The 23628-nt window shown below is 49.8% G+C and overlaps 1 protein-coding gene across 1 annotated transcript; it reads right to left on the bottom strand.

Annotated features, from left to right (window-relative positions):
* Positions 1 to 20865: 20865 nt before the first annotated feature.
* LOC109772681 (zinc finger CCCH domain-containing protein 1-like) lies at positions 20866 to 22041 on the bottom strand. Its single transcript, XM_020331385.4, has 2 exons — positions 21430 to 22041; positions 20866 to 21308 (listed from the first exon to the last, which is right to left on the bottom strand). Exons 1-2 carry the CDS (start codon positions 21839 to 21841, stop codon positions 21046 to 21048), a joined length of 675 nt encoding a protein of 224 aa, XP_020186974.1. The 5' UTR covers positions 21842 to 22041; the 3' UTR covers positions 20866 to 21045.
* Between the last annotated feature and the right edge of the window lie 1587 nt (positions 22042 to 23628).

Below are 23628 nucleotides of genomic sequence, written 5' to 3'. Positions count from 1 at the left end.
CCCTTCGTTTTCTTCTCCGGCGAGCCGTGCCAACGACCGAGCAGTGCGCGCCCGTGAGCTCGTCGTCTTCCTCGCCTCTGTCCGCTTCCTCCTCTGTCCGCGCCCGTGAGCTCGTCGTCTTCCTCGCCTCTGTCAGCAGCTCCCCGCCCCTCTTCTATGCCTCCCCAAGCGCTCATTCTTCCCGGAGCCCCTCTTTGTCCCCCTCCCCATCGCCATAGCCGCCGCCTCGGGTCTCGCCTGATTCCGGTGCTCCCGAGCTCCCCCCGCCGTTCCTCCACCACCACTGCATCCCCCATGCTTCGGCGAGCCTCCCCGTGGCCTCGGCCTCTCCTCTCCTCCACCATAGCCCCATTTCACCGACGACCGAACCCCCTCTCCGCCGCAGGCCCTGCAACCCTCTGTCCGGCACTCGTCGGCGGCAGCGGTTACCCCCATTAGATGCGCCTCTTCCTCTTGAGAAGATCGGTAGGTCGCCCGTCTCCTAGGGTGGCCGGATGCGCCGGCGGTCGCCGTCGGGGCGCGCCTGCTCCCTCGGCCAGGCGAGCACCGTGCGGGAGGAAGAAGGAGACCGACCGGGCGGGCCCCACCTCCATGCGGGCCCCGCAAGTCAGCCACCCAGGGGTTGACCTGGCTCGCTGACCTGGCGTAAGTGGAGACACCTCGGGTCGGATGCGCTTTCGCCTTCGGAAAGCGTACTTCGTCGTGTCTTCTAACAGAAATACGTTTTCGCTTTCTGAAAACGTACTTTCTGTTGCCTACGGTCAGTACTGCGCTTTCCCTTCTCTGAAAACGTATTTTCCTTAGTGCGCTTTCTGATTTGACCGACAAGGGCCTATTTGTGAATATTTATTTTACAGATTAGTCCCTGTCATTCAAACGGCCGTATCTTTGCAACCATAACTCTGATTGAGGTGATTCCAACGCTCCTGTTCTCTGTCCGTCAAGCTCTTTCCGTTGGTATCATTTCCATAATATTTTCACATAGTGAAAATGACCATTTTGCCCTTGCACGTAAACAGCCCCTCCGAGAGAGAACTGTTTCCGGCAAATCTTTCCGCGATTGTTTCGCACTTTTTCTCGGAGTATTCCTCGACCCCCAGGCAAGCCAACCTCTTATCATGAGGCCCGAACTTTCATGTTCACTTTGCTTGCACCTTGTGTGTGTGTGTAGTTGCAGTTGTTTTATATCGTTTTCATCGGCAGTTATTTCTTCATGCCTATCTTGCATGCTTGTGTTTCATGATACCTTTGCCATGTTAATTAGAATGTTATTATTAATAATGCCATGCCACTACTCTACTTTATTTGCATGTCATAATTATAAACTGTTATGAGGATTGTAATGCACCGTTGATATACTATTGTCGTGTCCTTTATGTTATAGTTGTGCACTTGAGGAGTTCAATATTTTGTTCGTGCATTTGTATGCAGCATGTTGCACTCATGTTAAATATGTCCATGATGATGGAGAAGGAATTAAAGTTACTTAATAATAACAAACCTCCTCCGTCATCGATGGGATCGAGTCATAGTGCCACCAAATCGAACTTTTTCAGTGCAGCCACATTTGCCTTTGTGGGAAGGCCTTAATGCGAGCTATTGTCGTGACCTCTTGCCGGTGCCTCCCACTAGGGAAGGTTATGGGCGTGCTTACCCTGATCAGGTAAGCGGACATAACCTTGTGTGCTCGTTTTTGAGATTTTTGGTACCAATCCCCGAGTGGGAGTGTCCCCGAGTGGGAGTTGACCACGACGGTGGTCGGTGTGTCTTTGGTAGACACGGGGCCACCCAAGACCAGCCCGTTGGGGATTGGGTCGGAGTGGCCGGGAGAGCATCATGGCAGTAGGTTGGTTTCGTCGGAATGCCGTTGGTCCACCCGAATGGGATGACGAGGCCATGGGTTCCGTGGTGTGGGTACAGTGTGCTACCTCTGCAGAGTGTATAAAGTCTATCGATAGCAACAGTTCGTAGTAGGTCCCACTATCAGGTCTTGGTCGAAATGGAGGATAAACCTGAAATAATTAAATTGGTAAATAAATATGTGATAACAAGAATATGGTAACTTGAACTATGAGATAGTCGTGAGGAGTCACAACGATATCTTGATGATGAGATAAGTGGTTGTGATCGCTGTAAGGATCACGGGCCAAATATTGGTCGTGGTTGTGATCGCCGTAAGGATCACGGTTGGAGACCAAGTGTTGGTCGTGGTTGTGATCGCCGTAAGGATCACGAGTTGTTCTTGAGAAAGACCACTTTGGTGGTGTGTTTGTGATCCAGAGATGATCACAGTTGATAAGAGAGTCCGAGGGACTTGGTGCACAAGTTTGGTTGCATTGCTGGAATAATATATCATTATTTGCATTTAAAGAACCATGATAGAACAGAAGATGATTGCATAATGTTAACATGCTATGTCTGCATTGGATATTATTGGTAGTTTATTTTCAGCATAGTTTCTTGATGCCATGCTATGCTTTGATTGACATGTTAAGTTATGCCATGATTGAGATAAAATTCTATGTTTTGCTATTACAATGTTATAATCATGTTCTGATATGCCATGTTATTGCCATGTTAGTAGGTTTTATGATTTTGTTCATGCTTAGTTGATTTTTATCATGCCATGTTTAGTAATTGATATGAGATAGGGTGTTGCATGCGCTCGGTTCTTACTTTGTCTTCTTCTTGTTTGCATGCTATGTATTTGGTTGTCTTGCAAGTACATTCAATGTACTGACCTGGCGTGTCATGCCAGTTTTGTAGGTCGTACCCGTATTGCTCGCTTGATCCGTCGTGCTAGGCCGTAACCTTGGTAGTCCTGTGAGTTGTGGAGCCCAGCCAGAGTTGATGAGCCACCAAACCAAGACTTCCGCCGCCTTTTTATAGACTTCTGCTGTCATTTAATAGCCTTAGGGCTATGTCAGATAATTGTATTCATCAATGATGTACTCTGATCCACATGTCTTTGATGAATATTATTGTACCTGGAATGCTGTATTATGGACCTGTCGTGCGTCAGGTGTTATCCTGGGCTGACGTGCAAAGGCCCCCTGCTCCATGCGGATCGGGGTGCCACACAGATGAAGCTACTGGGCTTAATTTCGATAGGCCATAACGGGTCGGGAGTTAGCGGGCCGTAAATGGGCGATATACGAACATGCCGTTAACAGGCTTTCCGTGGGTCGGCCCGTTACCTTTTGACCAAGTCAAACGGGTCTGCCTTTTCATCGGAATGGGCCTCTGTTGGGCCGTGCCACGTGTCGACGTATCATAGGTGCCTCCTGTCCAACCAGTGGATAACAACTGTCCCAACGGTGAGCCAACACGTATTTCCTCTTGCCAATGAGAATTTTACACATGGAAAATCCCCATTGGTCCGGGCTGTTAACGGGTTATTGGATCCAAAACCGGACCCGATAACTTAACGGCGACCTGTTACCATGGATGCCACGTGTCGGTCACCCTTAACGAAAGCACTTCTATGACGCGTGATTTATCATCATGGAAGTGGACACTTCCGTGATGATAATTTTGGTAATGTCATGGAACATTTCTACGACAGCACAGGTATGACTATCTTGATTCTGTCATAAAATCGTCATGGATGTACATGCATGACAGAAAACGTGACCTACTATGACAAATACGTATCATCACGGAAGTGTATTTTTTTGTAGTGTGAGGACTAGATCTGCGCAGAGTGTCACGACAGTGCGTTGCCGCCTGGGTTATATGCAGCAAGCCATTAGCTCGTGGCGGGTAACCGATGAGTGAAGAGGCGTGGATTTTACAATTCACCCATGTGGAGCGCGGGAAGCATTCGTTGGAGCGCCGAAAGACTAAGTGGAGCACACACACAACCCGAATACCGTATGCGGTGCCACGTGTTATTTATCACACACGTGTTAACATAAGGAAACGTATGTGTAACTTACAAATCATCGCACATGAGTACTCGCAGACGCATCGTGTGCGATACTCCTAGCCACCGCAAGCAACTAGTTTGCATTTTTCAAAGTTTTTTGTATAAACTTAATCGCACACGAACTAACTATAGTAACCATCTGTGTTATAATTTCTCATCGCAAACAGTTCATCCGAGTGGGTTGTTTGCTGCGTATCACAAACATCTTGTTTACACGAATTGTTTGTGTTCTTTTGGCTCATCGCAAACAGTTCATCTATGTGAACTACATGCCCCATATCACACACATCTTGTTAAGTTGAACCGTTTTTGTTCTCTTCCCTAATCAAAAACAGTTCGTCCGAGTGAACCGTATGCCATATATCACACACACCTTGATCTGGCTGATTGTTTCTGTTGCATTCCCTAATAGCAAATAATTCATCGGAGCGAACTTGTAACGCCCGGATAATTAAGCTACAGTGAAACTCTGCTAATGATGCCATGTCACCTCCGTTACTGTTGCTAATCTCTCGTTAGTTCAAAACCGGTTCAAAATTCAAATTCAAAATATGTCAAACAACAAAACTTTTCAAACTTTAAAACTAAAATGTTTGGAGTGTGCCAATTAATGCTTAGGTATTTAAGGTGAAGGAAACACACTTTTACATAATGCATAAATATTTTAAATTGAGTTTAAACAGAAAAGGAAATAAATAAAAGAAAAGAAAGAAAAAACAAACCTAACAAAACTAAAGAGAAAAGGAACCCCAACCCCTGGGCCAACTGGCCCAGCTAGCGAACAGCTAGCCACCGGCCCAACTGGGCAAAGGCCAACCGGCCCGGCCCCCCTGCCGTCTCCCTTTCCTGTTCCCCCGACCAGGGTCAGAACAGGGGCGCGTTCCCGCCCGACCGCCTCGCCGGCACCGACGCCGGGAGGGGATAAGGCCGCCACTCCCCCGCCTCCTCGGTTCCTTCTCCCACTCACCCCTGCTCTCCCTCTCGGCCCCTGCGCCTCCCCTCCCCTCAGATCCACCTCGCCGCTTGTCTTTCCCCACCGCATCCGAGTGCCACCGCTGCCACGGCCACCGTGCCCACCTCGCCGCCCCACTATGTCTCCAAGGGCCGCCGTTGTCCGCTGCTTCGACTGGTGCACCTCGTTGGAGTTCGGAGCCACCGCAACACCCACGACACCGCCGTCTTCCTCCTCTGCTCCGACGAGCTTCGCCGCCGCTCTTCACCAACTCCGGCGACACCCCTCTGCTGCTACTAAACCATTCACCGGCCTCCGTGTGTGCCGCTCGATGAGCATCCGCATATCTTTCTCCCCCCATAGCTCGCTCCCCGCGCTGTTTCCGCCATGGCCGAAGCTCCTTGTCGCCGCCACACTAGCTGTCATCGCTGCCGTTGGTTTCGTGCCCGGCCGAGCACGGGAACGTGCTCAGGCCGTCACGCCGAAGCCACCCGTGCCCTCCGCACATCCTCCCGACCCCCCTTTCATCGGATCTGATCGCGCCCGTACTTTGACGACAGCCACGGAGCTCGCCGTCGCCGATTTAGGCCATCTCCGGCCACGCCTGAGCTACCATCGGGCGCGGCTTTGCGCCCCTGTTCGAATGAGCCAAATTCCGGGCCCGAAGACCCCCTGTCAACATTTTCCGGCGGATGCCGAGCTCCGGCCGCCGCTCAGCTCGACGTCAGCGACATCTCCGGCGACCTCGGGACGAACCGCCCACGCTAGTAGATGCGCCTCTTCGCGCTCGTTCGAAGGAGCCCATGCGCGCACGGATCCGTGCCCTGTGCACTTTTTCCGGCGAACTCCGGCGGGTCAGCACCGTTTATTTGGTCGCCGACGGCGAGAGCCGGCCGGGCTGACCTGGCCTGACCTGGGGCCACCCCCCTGGGTCACTGCCCGGTGGGACCCAGGGGCCCGATTGACCGCGTTGACTCAGATCAACATGTTGACTGTGCACCCCAAGTCACTACCAGTGGGGCCCACACCCCCAAACAAATTAAGACCGAAATTAATTAGTTACACTAAGTAGACACTGACGTGTGGGTCCAGTAGGTTAATTAGTTAAATTTGATTAGTTTTAAACTATGCCAAACCCACTTTCAGTGACAGGTGGGGCCCAAACGTCAGATTGACCCAGTCAACGCCCTGTTGACTGCTGACATCATGCTGATGTCATGATGACGTCAGCAGGCACTATTCTGGATAATGTTAGAATTAAATAGATTAATAAATTCAGAAAAAATAAATAAAACTTTAGAAAAACATAGAAATAAACCATAGCTCAGATGCAAATGTTTTCTACATGAAAGTTGCTCAGAACGACGAGACGAATCCGAATACACAGCCCGTTCGTCTGCCACACATCCCTAGCATAGCACACTCGCAACTTTCCCCCTCCGGTTCATTTGTCCAAAAACGCGAAACACCGGGAATACTTTCCCGGATGTTTCCCCCCTTCACCGGTATCACCTACTACCGCGATTGGGCACCCCTAGCAACGCTCATTGTCATGTCATGCATATGTTTGCATTATATTTATTGTTTCATCCCCCTCTTCTCTCGCTAGACTCCGAGACCGACGCCGCTGCTACCCAGTACGACTACGGTGTTGACGACCCCTCCTTCTTGCCAGAGTAACCAGGCACCCCCCCCCTTGATCACCAGATATCGCCTATTCTTCTCTCTACTGCTTGCATTAGAGTACTGTAGCATGTTACTGCTTTCCATTATCCTATCCTGATGCATAGCCTGTCCTTGCTACTACTATTGTTACCTTTACCTGCAATCCTACATGCTTAGTATAGGATGCTAGTATTCCATCTGTGGCCCTACATTCTTGTCCGTCTACCATGCTATACTATCGGGTCGTGATCACTCGGGAGGTGATCACGGGTATATACTTATATGCATAATATATGATACCTGTGGTGACTAAAGTCGGGTCCGCTCGTAGAGTACCCGCGAGTGATTCACGGATTGGGACAGAAAGGACGTTTGTCCCGAAGGCCCTCTGAGTGGACCTTTGTGGCGGAGCGACAGGGCGGGTTGAGACCACCTAGGTGAGAGGTGGGCCTGGCCCTGGTCGGCGTTCGCGGTTACTTCAAAATAACACGCTCAACGAGATCTTGGTATTTGATCTGAGTCTGGCCACTGGCCTATACGCACTAACCAACTACACAGGAACAGTTATGGGCACTCGACATCGTGGCATCAGCCGAAGCCTTCTTGACGTCAGCGACTGAGTGGCGCGCGCCGGATTGGACTGGAACGCCTGCTCCTATATTAGGGAGGCTAGGTCTGCTTCCGGCCACCCTCGCAACGTGCAGGTGTGCAATGGGCGATGGGCCCAGACCCTTGCGCCATAGGATTTAGACTGGTGTGCTGACCTCTCTGTTGTGCCTAGGTGGGGCTGCGACGTGTTGATCTTCCGAGGCCGGGCATGACCCAGGAAAGTGTGTCCGGCCAAAGGGGATCGAGCGTGTTGGGTAATGTGGTGCACCCCTGCAAGGAAGTTTATCTATTCGAATAGCCATGTCCCTCGGTAAAAGGACGACCCGGAGTTGTACCTTGACCTTATGACAACTAGAACCAGATACTTAATAAAACACACCCTTTCAAGTGCCAGATACGACCTGGTGATCGTTCTCTAACAGGGCGACAAGGGAAGGATCGCCGGGTAGGATTGTGCTATGCAATGCTACTTGGTGAACTTACCATCTACTCTCTTATAAATGCTGCAAGATGAAGGCCGCCGAAGCGTAGTCTTCGATAGGATTAGCTATCCCCCTATTATTCTGGCATTCTGCAATTCAGTCCACCGATATGGCCCCTTTACACATATACCCATGCATATGTAGTATAGATCCTTGCTTGCGAGTACTTTGGATGAGTACTCACGGTTGCTTTTCTCCCCCTTTCCCCCCTTTCCTTTCTTGCTGGTTGTCGCAACCAGATGTTGGAGCCCAGGAGCCAGACGCCACCGTCGACGACGACTCCTACTACACCGGAGGTGCCTACTACTACATGCAGGCCACTGACGCGGCCAGGAGTAGTTTAGGAGGATACCAGGCAGGAGGCCTGCGTCTCTTTCGATCTGTATCCCAGTTTGTGCTAGCCATCTTATGGCACCTTGTTTGCTTTATGTCTGTACTCAGATATTGTTGCTTCCGCTGACTCGTCTATGATGAACCACTTGTATTCGAGCCCTCGAGGCCCCTGGCTTGTATTATGATGCTTGTATGACTTATTTTATTTTTAGAGTTGTGTTGTGATATCTTCCCGTGAGTCCCTGATCTTGATCGTACACGTTTGCTTGCATGATTAGTGTACGATTGAATTGGGGGCGTCACAAGTTGGTATCAGAGCCGACTGCGTGTAGGAATCCCCCTTCCACACTCCTTGGCCGAAGTCGAGTCTAGACGTTACAAAACGTTTACTAACATGGATATGTGTCTTACAGGCCCACGTCGCCATTTGGGTGGTATTAGGATCTTTTACTCCTCGATCTTTACTCCGGGACTGTGAACTCTCTTCTACTCGGGTTAAACGAATTTACTAACTCTAACATTAGGATCCCGTGACCACATTCACCCCAAAGTTGGATAAGCCATAGTTATTCCTTAGAATAGTATTTTGAACAATACCCACACTGTCATTTGACTCCTTTGAAACATCTTTGCTTTCAGATGGAACCCACGAGGCAGGTCGTGCGCCACACGGCGGCCATTGGTGCCTCGGGATCACCTGCTGTGCTAGCTGAGATGATGACCTATCTGGGTTATCGCTAGCACCCTGAGTACACCATCTACGAGGAGTACCAGGACTTTAACCAGGAGTAGTATCGTGCCATCGTCCACCTCTACTCTCGGGAGTATGACTCCACTACTGTGCTGCACACTGCTCATGGTATTGGAGTGACCATCGAAATGGCAGTCCACGATGCTGCTTATGCTGCTCTGACACGTCTTCGTGGAGAGCATCAGGATTTGGACACTTCCCCTTTCAGGCACATTGCTATCGCATCCGACGTTGGTGCGGAGGGATACTACACTGCTGCCTACTCCACCGTCACCCGAGAGCCCTTTCACCATCAGAACCTGGTTCTGCATGCTGATGGGCTGGATCGAGCTAACCGAGCTCTTCGCCACGAGTTGTACACCACCCATCAGCACCTTTACAGTGCTCTGACGCTGTTGCACCCCTTTGTCCGATCTAGAGAGCTGTCGCGTTCTGCGATCTACCCAGCTAGGACCGTGATGCCCCATGATGTCGGTTGGCCAGATGTGGCAGGCTACTCTCCCGCACTTGGTCCTCTTCTGCCACCTGAGCGTCGGGTTCTGCACCAGAGTATCCGTGGACTCCAGGTTACTGACGTGGAGTTCCCGATGCGACACTACCACCTTTCAGGCTACACCTACCTCCACAGTTCCTCTTGGGACTGATGTAGTCCTGCTTATTAGTATTAGATGCATTAGTCGCGAGCCTGCATGCCGCCTATGATGTCCTTAGTCTATGTACTGAACTTTGTGTACTGAACTCTATGCATGATCCCTTTTGTAAGGTGTGTCGACTACTATGTAGTATCTATCGTGCTCCTTTCTTTATGCATGTTTCATCATGAATGATTCTTGTCTTTGCAAATTTCTCAATGCTGAACTACCCATGTTATATATTAGCAGGATGGTTAGACCAGGTGGTCGTGGTCATGGTGGCAGCACCCCACCACCGCCTGAGTACATGGCTGGTATGATCCAACAGCTCGAGATGAATCGCCAGTTCATGGAGAATATGATGGCTCAATTCCCTCGCCCCAATATGAACCAGCAGCCAGCCCAAGTGACTCTGCGGGATTTCATGTGCCTCAACCCAACCATCTACCGCAGCTCAACTCAGCCTCTGGATGCTGATGACTGGCTCCGTGACATCACCTATGAGATGGAGTCTGCTAATGTAGCCCCTGCCCGCTATGTCACCTTTGCTTCCTTCTTTCTGAAGGGACCCGCTGCTCAATGGTGGGACAGCCACAGGCGCACTCTGCCAGCTGGAACAATCGTCACCTAGCCAGACTTCCAAGCTGCTTTCCGTGCCCACTTCATTCCTCAGGGAGTCATGGACCGAAAGAAGCGTGAGTTCCGCAACCTCACCCAAGGCAACAAAACTGTTGAAGCTTATCAGCGGGAGTTTTTGGACTTGTCCCGCTATGCTGAAGAGGACATTACAACTGATGCTCACAAACAAGAGAAGTTCCGTGATGGACTACAAGCTGACATCAAGCTTGCACTGCTAGTGCATGACTTTGCCGACTTCGCCACCTTGGTGAACAAGGCCATCAATGTCAAAACTGGTCTGCAGGAACACCATAGCTCTCATAGGCGCAACCGTGACACGGGCTCATCTTTGGGCCCGCCCTCGCAGAAGCGTAAGATATGGATTCCCAACAACATGTACCAGCCAACTGGACCTGCCCCAAGGCAGACCTATGCTGCACCTCGTCTGCCTCCTCCACCATCTAGGCAGCCAAGGCTTCCAGCACCACCACCCCGAGCTCCTGCTCCGACTCCCAATAATGGTCTGTGCTTCAGGTGTGGTCAACCAGGACACCGTGCTAGGGAATGCAAGCAGAACCAGAATCAACTGGCCCTTCCAGCAACTGGCCGTGGAAGCAACCAGCCCTGCAACAACAATGCCAAGTCATATGGTCGTGTTCATGCCAACCACATTGATCTGAACAAAGCTCAAGACCAGCCTGCTACTGTGATGGGTACACTCCTCGTAAATTCAGTACCAGCATCCGTTTTATTTGATACAGGTGCATCACATTCATTCATGTCAGAAGATTTTGCATTCATGCATGGCATTAAAAGCGAAGACATGAACGCTTCGCTATTAGTACACACCCCTGCGGGCCAATGTCGAACCTCCATGATTTGCAACGACGTTCCCGTTGAAATCGAAGGACTGGAATTCCTTGTCTCTCCCATCGTACAGAAGTCCTGTAGAATTGATCTCATTCTCGGAATGGATTGGTTGAAAGCGCATACTGCTTCTATAGTTTGTGCCATAAGACCGTCCATCTGCTACACCCTTCCGATGAAATAATAAGCTACAATGCCCGCCTGGTTCAAAATGTCGAGGCAAGGCTTTATGCATTGAATGCATTGAACACTGCACCACTCAAGGGCATTGAGAACATTCCCGTCGTGCGCGAATTCCTCGACGTCTTTCCTGAAGAACTTCTAGGGATTCCCCTGCTAGAGCTATCGAATTCATCATCGACTTGAAACCAGGCACCACTCCTATAGCCAAGCGACCCTACAAGATGCCGCCGCATGAACTCATTGAGCTTAAGGAGGAAATCGACAAATCTCTTTGCAGTGGTTTCATTCACCCAAGTTGCTCTCCTTGGGGAGCACCTTCTCTCTTTGTCAAGAAGAAGGATGGGACACACCGATTAGTCCAAGACTACCGTCCTATAAACCAAGCTACCATTCAGAATAAATATCCTCTTCCTCAGATAAATGATCTGTATGATCAACTGGCTGGTTCATCAGTGTTCTCTAAACTCGACTTGAGGTTGGGTTACCACCAGATCCGTGTTCGTGAAGAGGATATCCCAAAGACCGCCTTCGTGACTCGATATGGTTCATACGAGTACACCATCATGTCATTCGGCTTAACCAATGCTCCAGCCACCTTCTCTCGTCTGATGAACTGTATATTCATGGATTACCTCGATAAGTTCGTCGTGGTTTATCTGGATGATATCCTGGTATTTTCCAAGAACAAAGAGGAACATGCTGAACATCTTCGTCTTGTGCTGGAAAAGCTACGAGAGCATCAACTATATGCCAAGTTCTCCAAATGTGAATTCTGGCTACCCGAAGTAACCTATCTTGGGCATGTAATCTCTAAGGATGGTATTGCCGTCAACCGTGAACGAGTCCAGGCTATTCTCGAATGGACTCCTCCGAAGAATGTCAAGCAAGTCAGAAGTTTTCTTGGTCTCGCCAGCTATTGTTGTCGATTCGTCGAGAACTTCTCCAAGATCGCCAGGCCTCTGACTAACCTGTTGCATAAGGGCATCAAGTTCCAATGGACAGACAAATGTCAGGAAAGTTTCCGTGCACTTAAAGACAAGTTGACTTCTGCCCCAGTGCTAGCTCCACCTGATACTAAGAAGGACTTCGTCATTTACTGCGATGCTTCCCGTCAAGGATTAGGCTGTGTCCTAATGCAAGACCGGAAGGTGATTGCTTATGCCTCTCGCCAATTGCGCCCTCACGAAGAGAACTACCCAGTTCACGACCTCAAGCTTGCTGCTGTCATTCATGCGCTGAAGCAGTGGCGACATTACCTTCTCGGTAATCGTTGCGAGATCTTCACTGACCACCAAAGTCTGAAATATCTCTTTACTCAGCCAGACATGAACCTTCGTCAGCAGAGATGGATGGAGATTGTTGCAGACTTTGAATTGGGTATTTCCTATACACCAGGCAAGGCTAATGTAATGGTTGATGCCTTGAGCCGCAAGTCTTACTACAACCACCTCCAGGTTCACAAACTTCAGCCCTCGCTTGTTGAAGAATTCAGAAAGCTGAACCTCCATATTGTTCCTCTGGGTGCACTCTCTCCCCCTCCTAAGGAGTTTTCCAAGATGAACCTCCGTGTTGTTACCCAGGGTTCCCTCAATACCCTGGCTGTCGAACCAGATCTCTTGGACTCCATCAAGAGAATTCAGAAGTATGACTCTCAAGTTGAGAAGATTAAACGCTACCTTGCAGAAGGAAAGCCCTCATTCTTCACTGTTGCTGATGATGGCACTTTGTACTTCAAAGGCCGCCTAGTGGTGCCATCTTCAGAGAAAAACCTGGATATGACACAGGAGGTTATGAAAGAAGCTCATGATGCGCCTTTGTCTATTCATCCCGGTAGTACAAAGATGTACCAAGACATTCGTCAGAGATTCTGGTGGTCTAATATGAAGCAAGACATTGCTCATTATGTTGCTGAGTGTGACGTTTGCCGTCGTATCAAAGCAGAACATCAAAGGCCTGCTGGAACTCTGCAACCTATCTCTATTCCTGAATGGAAATGGGACCATGTTGAAATGGACTTCGTCACTGGATTTCTCAAATCACAGAAAGGTAATGATGCTATTCTTGTCGTCATTGACCGGCTTTCTAAAGTTGCACATTTTCTGGCTGTCAAAGAAACGATCACTGCCAGTCAGCTTGCAACTCACTATATGTCTAGAATTGTTTCACTTCATGGTATTCCACTGGTTATCAGTTTGGACCACGGCAACTTATTCACTTCAAGATTCTGGGCAAGTTTCCAAGAAGCTATGGGAACTCATCTATCATTCAGTACTGCATTTCATCCTCAGTCGCAAGGGCAAGTTGAACGTGTCAACTAAGTTCTCGAAGACATGCTTCGATCTTGTGTTATTTCCTTCGGCAAGAAATGGGAGGAATCTCTCATGTATGCTGAGTTCTCTTATAATAATAGCTATCAAGCTAGTCTGAAGATGGGCCCCTTCGAAGTGTTATATGGACGAAAGTGTCGAACCCCTCTGAACTGGTCAGAAACTGGGGAACGTGCACTCTTTGGTCCGGATATTATCCAACATGCCGAAGAACAAGTCCGCATTATACGCGAGAATCTTAAGACTGCTCGGTCACGTCAGAAAAGTCAGTATGACCGCCATCACAAAGACATGGTCTATCAACCTGGCGAAAAGGCTTATCTTAGAGTCACACCAATGAAGGGTGCTCACCGCTTCGGGATCAAGGGCAAGCTAGCTCCTCGCTATGTTGGCCCATTCACTATTCTCGAAAGGCGTGGAAAAGTGGCATATCAACTGGAGCTTCCGCCGAACCTTTCTCAGGTTCATGATGTGTTCCACGTGTCACAGCTCCGCCGTTACTTCAAGGACCCAATCCGAGCAGTGGATCATGAAGTGCTCGAATTGCAACAGGACCTCTCCTATAAAGAGCATCCGGTCTGCATTCTCGACCAAGCTGAACGCCGAACACGTCAGAAGGCGATCAAGTTCCTCAAGGTCCAGTGGTCGCATCACTCTGAAGATGAAGCCACTTGGGAGCGCGAGGACCGCCTGCGTGATGAATACCCCGCACTGTTTCCTTCTACCTCCAAAATCTCGGGACGAGATTTCTTGTAGTGGAGGAGATTTGTAACGCCCGGATAGTTAAGCTACAGTGAAACTCTGCTAATGATGCCACATCACCTCCGATACTGTTGCTAATCTCCCGTTAGTTCAAAACTGGTTCAAAAGTCAAATTCAAAATATGTCAAAAAACAAAAAATTTCAAACTTTAAAACTAAAATGTTCGGAGTGTGCCAATTAATGCTTATGAATTTAAGGTGAAGGAAACACACTTTTACAGAATGCATACATATTTTAAATTGAGTTAAAACAGAAAAGGAAATAGATAAAAGAAAAGAAAGAAAAAAATAAACCTAACAAAACTAAAGAGAAAAGGAAAACCCCCCAAACCCCCTGCGCCAACTGGCCCAGCTAGCCAACAGCTGGCCACCGGCCCAACTGGGCAAAGGCCAACCGGCCCGGCCCCCCTGCCGTCTCCCTTTCCTGTTCCCCCAACCAGGGTCGGAACAGGGGCGCGTTCCCGCCCGACCGCCTCGCCGGCACCGACGCTGGGAGGGGATAAGGCCGCCACGCCCCCGCCTACTCGGTTCCTTCTCCCACTCACCCCCGCTCTCCCTCTCGGTCCCTGAGCCTCCCCTCCCCTCAGATCCACCTCGCCGCTTCTCCTTCCCCACCACATACGAGCGCCACCACCGCCATGGCTCCGGCCTAGCCACGGCCACCGTGCCCACCTCGCCGCCCCACTATGTCTCCAAGGGCCATCGTCTTCCGTTGCTTCGATTGGTGCACCTTGTTGGAGTTCAGAGCCACCGCAACGCCCACGACGCCGCCGTCTTCCTTCTCTGCTCCGATGAGCTTCGCCGCCGCTCTTCACCAACTCCGGCGACGCCCCTCTGCTGCTACTAAACCGTTCACCGGCCTCCGTGTGTGCCGCTTGGTGAGCATCCGCATCTCTTTCTCCCCCCGTAGCTCGCTCCCCGCGCTGTTTCCGCCATGGCCGAAGCTCCTCATCGCCGTCACACTAGCTGTCATCGCTGCTGTCGGTTTCGTGCCCGGCCGAGCACGGGAACATGCTCAGGCCGTCACACCGAAGCCGCCCATGCCCTCCGCACATCCTCCCGACCCCCCTTTCATCGGATCTGATCGTGCCCGTACTCCGACGACCGCCACGGAGCTCGCCGTTGCCGATTTAGGCCATCTCCGGCCACACCTATGCTACCATCGGGCGCGGCTTTGCGCCCCTGTTCGAACGAGCCAAATTCCGGGCCCGAAGACCCCCTTGTCAACGTTTTTCGGCGAATGCCGAGCTCCGGCCGCCGCTCAGCTCGACGTCGGCGACATCTTCGGCGACCTCGGGACGAACCGCCCACGCCACTAGATGCGCCTCTTCGCGCTCGTTCAAACGAGCCCATGCGCGCACGGATTCGTGCCCTGTGCACTTTTTCCGGCGAACTCCGGCGGGTCAGCGCCGTGTATTTGGTCGCCAACGGCGAGAGCCGGCCGGGCTGACCTGGCCTAACCCGGGGCCACCCCCCTGGGTCACTACCCGGTGGGACCCAGGGGCCCGATTGACCGTGTTGACTCAGGTCAATGTGTTGACTGTGCACCCCAAGTCACTACCAGTGGGGCCCACATCCCAAAACTAATTAAGACCGAAATTAGTTAATTAAATTAATTAGTTACACTAAGTAGACACTAACGTGTGGGTCCAGTAGGTTAATTAGTTAAATTTGATTAGTTTTAAACTATGTCAAACCCACTGTCAATGACAGGTGGGGCCCAAACGTCAGATTGACCCAGTCAACACCCTGTTGACTCCTGACATCATGCTGACGTCATGATGATGTCAGCAGGCACTATTCTAGATAATGTGAGAATTAAATAGATAAATAAATTCAGAAAAATAATTAAAACTTTAGAAAAACATAGAAAATAAACCGTAGCTCAGATGAAAATGTTTTCTACATGAAAGTTGCTCAGAACGACGAGAGAAATCCGAATACATGGCCCGTTCATCCGCCACACATTCTTAGTATAGAAAACTCACAACTTTGCCCCTCCGGTTCATCTGTCCGAAAACGCGAAACACCGAGAATACTTTCCCGCATGTTTCCCCCCTTGGCCGGTATCACCTACTACCGCAATTGGGCACCCCTAGCAACGCTCATTGTCATGTCATGCATCGTCATGCATATGTTTGCATTATATTTATTGTTTCTTCCCCCTCTACTCTCGCTAGACTCCGAGACCGACGCCGCTGCTACCGAGTGCGACTACGGTGTTGACGACCCCTCCTTCTTGCCAGAGCAACCAGGCAAGGCCCCCCTGATCACCAGATATCGCCTATTCTTCTCTCTACTGCTTGCATTTGAGTAGTGTAGCATGTTACTGCTTTCCGTTAATCCTATCCTGATGCATAGCCTGTCCGTGCTACTACTATTGTTACCTTTACCTGCAATCCTACATGCTTAGTATAGGATGCTAGTATTCCATCTGTGGCCCTACATTCTTGTCCGTCTGCCATGCTATACTATCGGGCCGTGATCACTCGGGAGGTGATCACGGGTATATACTTATATACATAATATATGATACATGTGGTGACTAAAGTCGGGTCCGCTCGTAGAGTACCCGCGAGTGATTCACCGATTGGGACCGAAAGGACGTTTGTCCCGACGGCCCTCTGAGTGGACCTTTGTGGTGGAGCGACAGGGCAGGTTGAGACCACCTAGGTCAGAGGTGGGCCTGGCCCTGGTCGGCTTTCGCGGTTACTTCAAAATAACACGCTTAACGAGATCTTGGTATTTGATCTGAGTCTGGCCACTGGCCTATACGCACTAACCAACTACGCGGGGACAGTTATGGGCACTCGACGTCGTGGTATCAGCCGAAGCCTTCTTGACGTCAGTGACTGACCGGCGCGCGCCGGATTGGACTGGAACGCCTGCTCTTGTATTAGGGAGTCTAGGTCTGCTTCCGGCCGACGTCGCAACGTGCAGGCGTGCAATGGGTGATGGGCCCAGACCCCTGAGCCATAGGATTTAGACCGGCGTGCTGACCTCTCTGTTGTGCCTAGGTGGGGCTGCGACATGTTGATCTTCCGAGGCCGGGCATGACCCAGGAAAGTGTGTCCGGCCAAAGGGGATAGAGCGTGTTGGGTAATGTGGTGCACCCCTCCAGGGAAGTTTATCTATTCGAATAGTCGTGTCCCTCGATAAAAGGACGACCCGGAGTTGTACCTTGACCTTATGACAACTAGAATCGAATACTTAATGAAACACACCCTTTCAAGTGCCAGATACAACCTGGTGATCGCTCTCTAACAGGGCGACGAGTGGAGGATCGCCGGGTAGGATTATGCTATGCGATGCTACTTGGTGAACTTACCATCTACTCTCTTCTACATGCTGCAAGACGGAGGCTGCCAGAAGCGTAGTCTTCGACAGGATTAGCTAACCCCCTCTTATTCTGGCATTCTGCAGTTCAGTCCACCGATATGGCCCCTTTACACATATACCCATGCATATGTAGTGTAGGTCCTTGCTTGCGAGTACTTTGGACGAGTACTCACGGTTGCTTTTCTCCCCCTTCCCCCCCCCCCTTTCCTTTCTTCTTGGTTGTCGCAACCAGATGCTGGAGCCCAGGAGCCAGACGCCACCGTCGATGATGACTCCTACTACACCAGAGGTGCCTACTACTACGTGCAGGCCGCTAACGACGACCAGGAGTAGTTTAGGAGGATACCGGGCAGGAGGCCTGCGCCTCTTTCGATCTGTATCCCAGTTTGTGCTAGCCATCTTATGGCACCTTGTTTGCTTTATGTCTGTACTCAGATATTGTTGCTTCCGCTGACTCGTCTATGATTGATCACTTGTATTCGAGCCCTCGAGGCCCCTGGCTTGTATTATGATGCCTGTATGACTTATTTTATTTTTAGAGTTGTGTTGTGATATCTTCCCGTGAGTCCCTGATCTTGATCGTACATGTTTGCGTGCATGATTAGTGTACGATTGAACCGGGGGCGTCACAGAACTGATGCCGTATATCGCACACACATTGATATGGCTGCCTGTTTCTGTTGTTCTGTCTAATCACAAACAGTTCATATGGATCAACCGTATGCCCAGCATTGCACACGTAACTTAACTCTGAACCATGTTTGATGTCTCTGCCATCGCAAACGTTTTGCATATTTTTGACGGTTTTTTTACATCCCCATTTGCGATAATGCATCGCACACAGTTTCGTCAAAGGGTCTCTGATCGTAGTGTCGCGTTAGCAGCATCCTGCAGTAGTGTAGGCACAGCTGCTCCCTTAGCACCAAAGGGGGGACTGTTCTGGTTGTGCAGTCTGGCGACTGCTTTGTCGATGTCCCCATATGACGGGCAGCACCTTCCCCGCATTACTCCTCGGGAGGCCTCAGGAGACGGCGCCTCGTGAGGGAGGCCTCGCAGGGCAGCTCGCCGTGATGGTAGTATTACTGAAGTCCTTCGTAGAAGCAAACCCCTCGCGGGGCAAGGCCCTCGCAAGGCTGTTGACTCGTGGCGCGCACTGATGGGCTGCCTCATGAGTGGGGCCACGGCGCCCTTCCTGAGCCATATGCAGGTGGCCTGTGGTACCCTGGTTTCCACTAGGCCGACACGGGCAATCTTATGCCGTCCTCTTAGCTGACATACCACCAGATCTAGTGACGTTGGCAGGCATGGAGTACTCGCCTAGCACCACACCATGCTGCAAAGGAGCTCGAATTCGTCATGGCGTTGTCACATAATAAGAGATAAAGATGTTCCAGTTCCTAAGCATCTTGTCATCCTTCTTCGTCAGGTTCATGAGTGGTGGAATGGGCAGTGTTGGCGGCGCCGGAACCCTAGAGTTCGGTTCGCTAGGGGAGATCAGGGAGAACGCGAGGGGGCAGGGCATGGGGGTAATGGTTCTTCGACCGGTGGCTTCGGCGGATGGGTCTTAGGACTGAATAAAAATCGATGGGGTGGGGCTTTATGATCTAATGAAAATCGATGGAAGGATAGGATTGAGTAAAAATAGCTAGGAAGGTGGGTTCAAGGGGATCGGTGAAAGGAGGGATTGATGGGAATACTAGCAAAATGATGTACGGGTTCTCCTTTTAGGAGTAGATGCCGAGCGTAAAATAATAGATTGGTCATACAAAAATGAAACAAAAAACGAAACATACGAAAAATAACACAGGTGCACACGTCAAATGGGCCAGCCAACTTTGGTAAGATTTGATTTGATTTGAATGAGTTAGTGCACGACGTTCTTTTGGGAAGTGTCGATTTAACTGAGTTAATGCATCCACTAAATGGGCAAGCCAACTTTGGTACGATTTGATTTGATTTGAATGAGTTAATGTGTGCCATTTTTTTGGGAAAGTATCGATTTGATTAAGTTAATGCACGCGTCAAATGGGTCACCAACTTTGGCAAGACTTGATTTGATTTGAATGAGTTAATGTGCAATCTTGTTTTGGCAAAGTGCCGATTTGATTGAGTTAATGCACACTTCAAATGGGTCAACCAATTTTGGTAAGATTTAATTTGATTTTAATGAGTCAATGTGCGACGTTGTTTTGAAAAAGTGCATATTTGATTGAGTTAATGCACACGTCAAATGGGCCATCCCAAATTGGTTGGGCTTGAGCGAAAAGTTTATAAGACACTTGCAGGCGTATGATTTTGCGGAGGGGTTTGTGGGAGGTGAGACGAGACTACCAACTCCCCCTTTTAAGAGTAGAGAGAAGATTGGGTTCCCGAGCTAATCGCTATAACCGCATGGTATTTATGGTGGAATAGACAGAAGCTAGTCCATGAGGGAAAGTCTCAAGAGGCATCCCCCCAAACCTCGATTCGTATTTGGGATATAACAGGAAATCATGTAAATACCCACTCACGTAAGGCAAAGAGGAAGAATGGAGGAGCAGACCTCCTATGGGGTTTGTTAAATTGAATGTGGATGCTTCTTTTGACCATTATCAACTAAGGGGCATAGCGGGTGCTGCTAGCAGGGATGACAAAGGAAACTTCATTGTAGGTGGTAATTGAAAGATTGAGTGTTGTGTGGATGCTCTGACAGCGAAAGCGTTAGCACTTAGGTTTGGCTTATTGCTGTCACAAAAGGCGGGCTGCAATCGTCTCATTATCAATTCTGACAATATGGAAGTCATTGACACAATGAAGAACGGAGGACATTCTGCAGGAGCGGCGGCTACAATTCGAGGATTGTTTTTTTATGGCTTGTGATTTTCCTCTTACTAGTTTGTGACATTGTAATAGAGAAGCAAACAAAGTAGCTCATAAGCTTGCTAGACTAGTAAAATGTTCCATGACTAGGGATTGGATCTAGGAGCCCATGGAAAATATTGTATCTTTTCTTATTTCTAATTAATAAAGTTGATGATGTTTTTAAAAAAATCACTAGCTCGGGACGCCCTACCCAAGATACGCCTTATTCAACCCTGACAAATGTACATGGATGTTCGACAGATGGTGAATCCAAGGCGATGGAGAATATTCGCAAGCTAAATTTGTTGTTGCGTCGAATATTGTGTACAAACTAGGTTACAATTGAACTGTAAGTCGTACGGTCTGTAGGCAAAGTATGATGTAGTGCTCACACAATGTAACATATGCAACATGATAGCACAGGCACGTGCCAGCATGTGCCAGAGCTCGGGTGTCCAATGTGTGGTACTGTAGCGGTACCATGAGCGCCCATAGTCAGACCATGGAATGTAGCCAAATTGATGAACCTCGTTGGTAAATTATGGTATCATGCCTCGTGACTGCTTGGGCCTTTGGATGATCGACAACATGACTCCGGTTAATCATAACAATTGGAATTATACAGTACAGGTAAATACCACCATGGTAAAGTTGTTCACTCTCAGAGAAAAATGAATCCCCCTTTTCTTGTTACTTTGTATCAGCACTGCCAATTATATATGGGTATGCGACCATGGTGACGGCTGATCAATCGGTTTCAGAACTGCTCCGGCCAGTCGCCGTAGATGCCGCTGGTCTTCCGGAGGCTCATGAGCATCAGCCTGTTGGGCTTTTTGCCACCGTCCTCCTCGGGCATCTGGCGAAGACGATCACGCGCGGCCGGGGCAGGCACCGGCGCAAACGCCCTGGCGGGGCCCGGAGCAGCGTAGCGCGGCGCTGGGGGTGGCATCGCGGGCGGCGTGGCGCTCCTCCGCTCGTCCGCCAGCAGCTTCTGGTCCCCGGTGATGCGAATCGCGTGACCTGGACAGGAGGGGGGAGTCAACAAATCGAGGGCATTGTTTCGTGAGATCCCGACGCGATCGGCCATGGACACTTGCGCGCGAGCGCGATCTAGATAGAGTAGCATAGGCAGCGGGCGTACCAGGTGGTGCCGGCGCGGCGGCGTGGGGGAAGGCGAGCTTGTCCCCGAAATGGCCCCTGTCCCTGAAGTTGTGGCACGCCTTGCCGCCGCCGTAGACGATCCTGCCGCCGTGCTCCTGGTCGGGCGGCCTGCGCCAAACGGCGTGGGCGTGGGGAGGGACCGGCGGGCGCAGCTCGGCGCCGCCGTGCGCGAAGGTGCAACCATCCTCGTACACGCAGCGGCCGGTGGCCTCGTACTTATCGCAGAGCCTGGTCTTGTAGTAGAGCTTCTCCGGCGGCGCATCCGTGCGCTGGTGCTGCCCCTGCCCCGCCACCACCGCCGCCTCCTCCGACCGCGGCGGCCTCCCCGAGGACAGCACGATCACGTTCTCCGCCCAACGGCGCGTCGGGGCGGCGGCGATCTCCCCCTCCATGGCTGCTGGCCGCCTGACTAAACCCTAGGTTACCGCAGCCGGGTAGACAGATTTGACTAGAGGAGGACCAGGGGAAGCGAGAGAGACTGCGATGCGGGGATGGATTTATACCGAAAGGAGGGGGCTTGGATTTCGGGGGATTTCCGGCCTCCGCAGTCGGGATCGGGTTGGAATCGCTTCGGTTTGCTGGCTGTGCTTGAGGATTGCGAAACTGATTGGGGTTTCTGTTTCGATTGGCATTCGGCATCGGAGGATCGGGCGCCGCGGTGCTATCCGCTCCGGGCGGGGTGTCCCGTGGATTGGAACGTGCGTGCCTGCGGAAGGTGGTGGTGTTTTATTTTACATTAAAATGTTAAAAATGTTGGATTTTTAAACATGGTAAATTGGACATTTTTTAGTCATATAAATTATCTCTACTTCTAATAAAGGAGTTGGTAGCCTGGTACGGTCTTTTTTCGTCCGGTTTTATTTCGTCTCACCTCTTGCACTGGTTTTTCTCTCTCCCTTAAAAAACCAAATCCCATTAAGGGGATCTTGTTTCGTGCTTGCTTTGACAGATGTTGATTCAATTCAATTACGTAAATAACATGTAATTAAGAATTCAGAAATCGCATCATGTATGTGAGATCACCTTCCTAAAAGACAGACATAAGATTTTCTTGATAACCTTCCAATACAAAATCATATATTCCCGCATAACAAATCACTACTCCCGCGCGCTATGCCATTTATTATTATCATTATCTCTACTATTAATTGGGAATCACAAGTTTCCTAATACAACAAAAATAACATATCTTTTTTCTTATGAGCGCATCCACGCGTACACCATGTAAGATGTCGGCGCGATTCTCAAGAATGCCAGGGTCTGCATCACGGTGTCGAGGCTGGCTGTGGCGAAAGGCGGGTTGTCGGGCCACCACACAGGCTTATGTGAATATTGTCAAATTATATTTCTTATAAATCATACAAAGACCCAGACATGCTAAATTCTCAAATCAAGTGTCATCATTTAAATGTCAAAAAAATCGTTAGGGAAATGCATCCAACAATACTCGGTAGTTGTCCTCGTCATTCATAGCAGCCATTCACGCGAAAATATTATGGAAATTGAGAACATAATCAATTTGGAGATCAAACCATTAATGCAATCTCTACTCCTAATGGAGGAGTTGGTAGCCTGGTACAGTCTTTTTTCGTCTGGTTTTATTTCGTGTCACCTCTCACCACCCCTTCTGTTGTTTTTCTCCCTCCCGTTAAAAAACCAAATCCCATTAGGGGGATCTTATTTCATGCTTGCTTTGGCAGATGCTAATTCAATTCAATTACGTAAATAACAGGTAATTAAGAATTCAGAAATCGCATCATATATGTGAGATCACCTTCCTAAAGACAGACATAAGATTTTCTTGATAACCTTCCAGTACAAAATCATATATTCCTGCATAACAAATCACTACTCCCGCACGATATGCCATTTATTATTATCATTATCTCTACTATTAATTGGCAATCACAAGTTTCCTAATACAACAAAAATAACATATTTTTTCTTATGAGCGCATCCGCGCGTACAGCATGTAAGACGCCGGCGCGATTCTCAAGAATGCCAGGGTCTGGATCACGGTGTCGAGGATGGCTGTGGCGAAAGGCGGGTCGTTGGGCCACCACATACAGGCTTATGTGAATGTTGTCAAATTATATTTCTTATAAGTCATACAAAGAGCCAGACATGCTAAATTATCAAATCAAGTATGATCATTTAAATGTCAAAAAAATCTTTAGGG

The sequence above is a fragment of the Aegilops tauschii genome, chromosome 3 (genome assembly GCF_002575655.3).
Source record: "Aegilops tauschii subsp. strangulata cultivar AL8/78 chromosome 3, Aet v6.0, whole genome shotgun sequence".
NCBI classification, from domain to species: Eukaryota; Viridiplantae; Streptophyta; class Magnoliopsida; order Poales; family Poaceae; genus Aegilops; species Aegilops tauschii.
The sequence above is the reverse complement of the archived record's forward strand: the minus strand, read 5'-3'. Positions and strand labels throughout refer to the sequence as shown.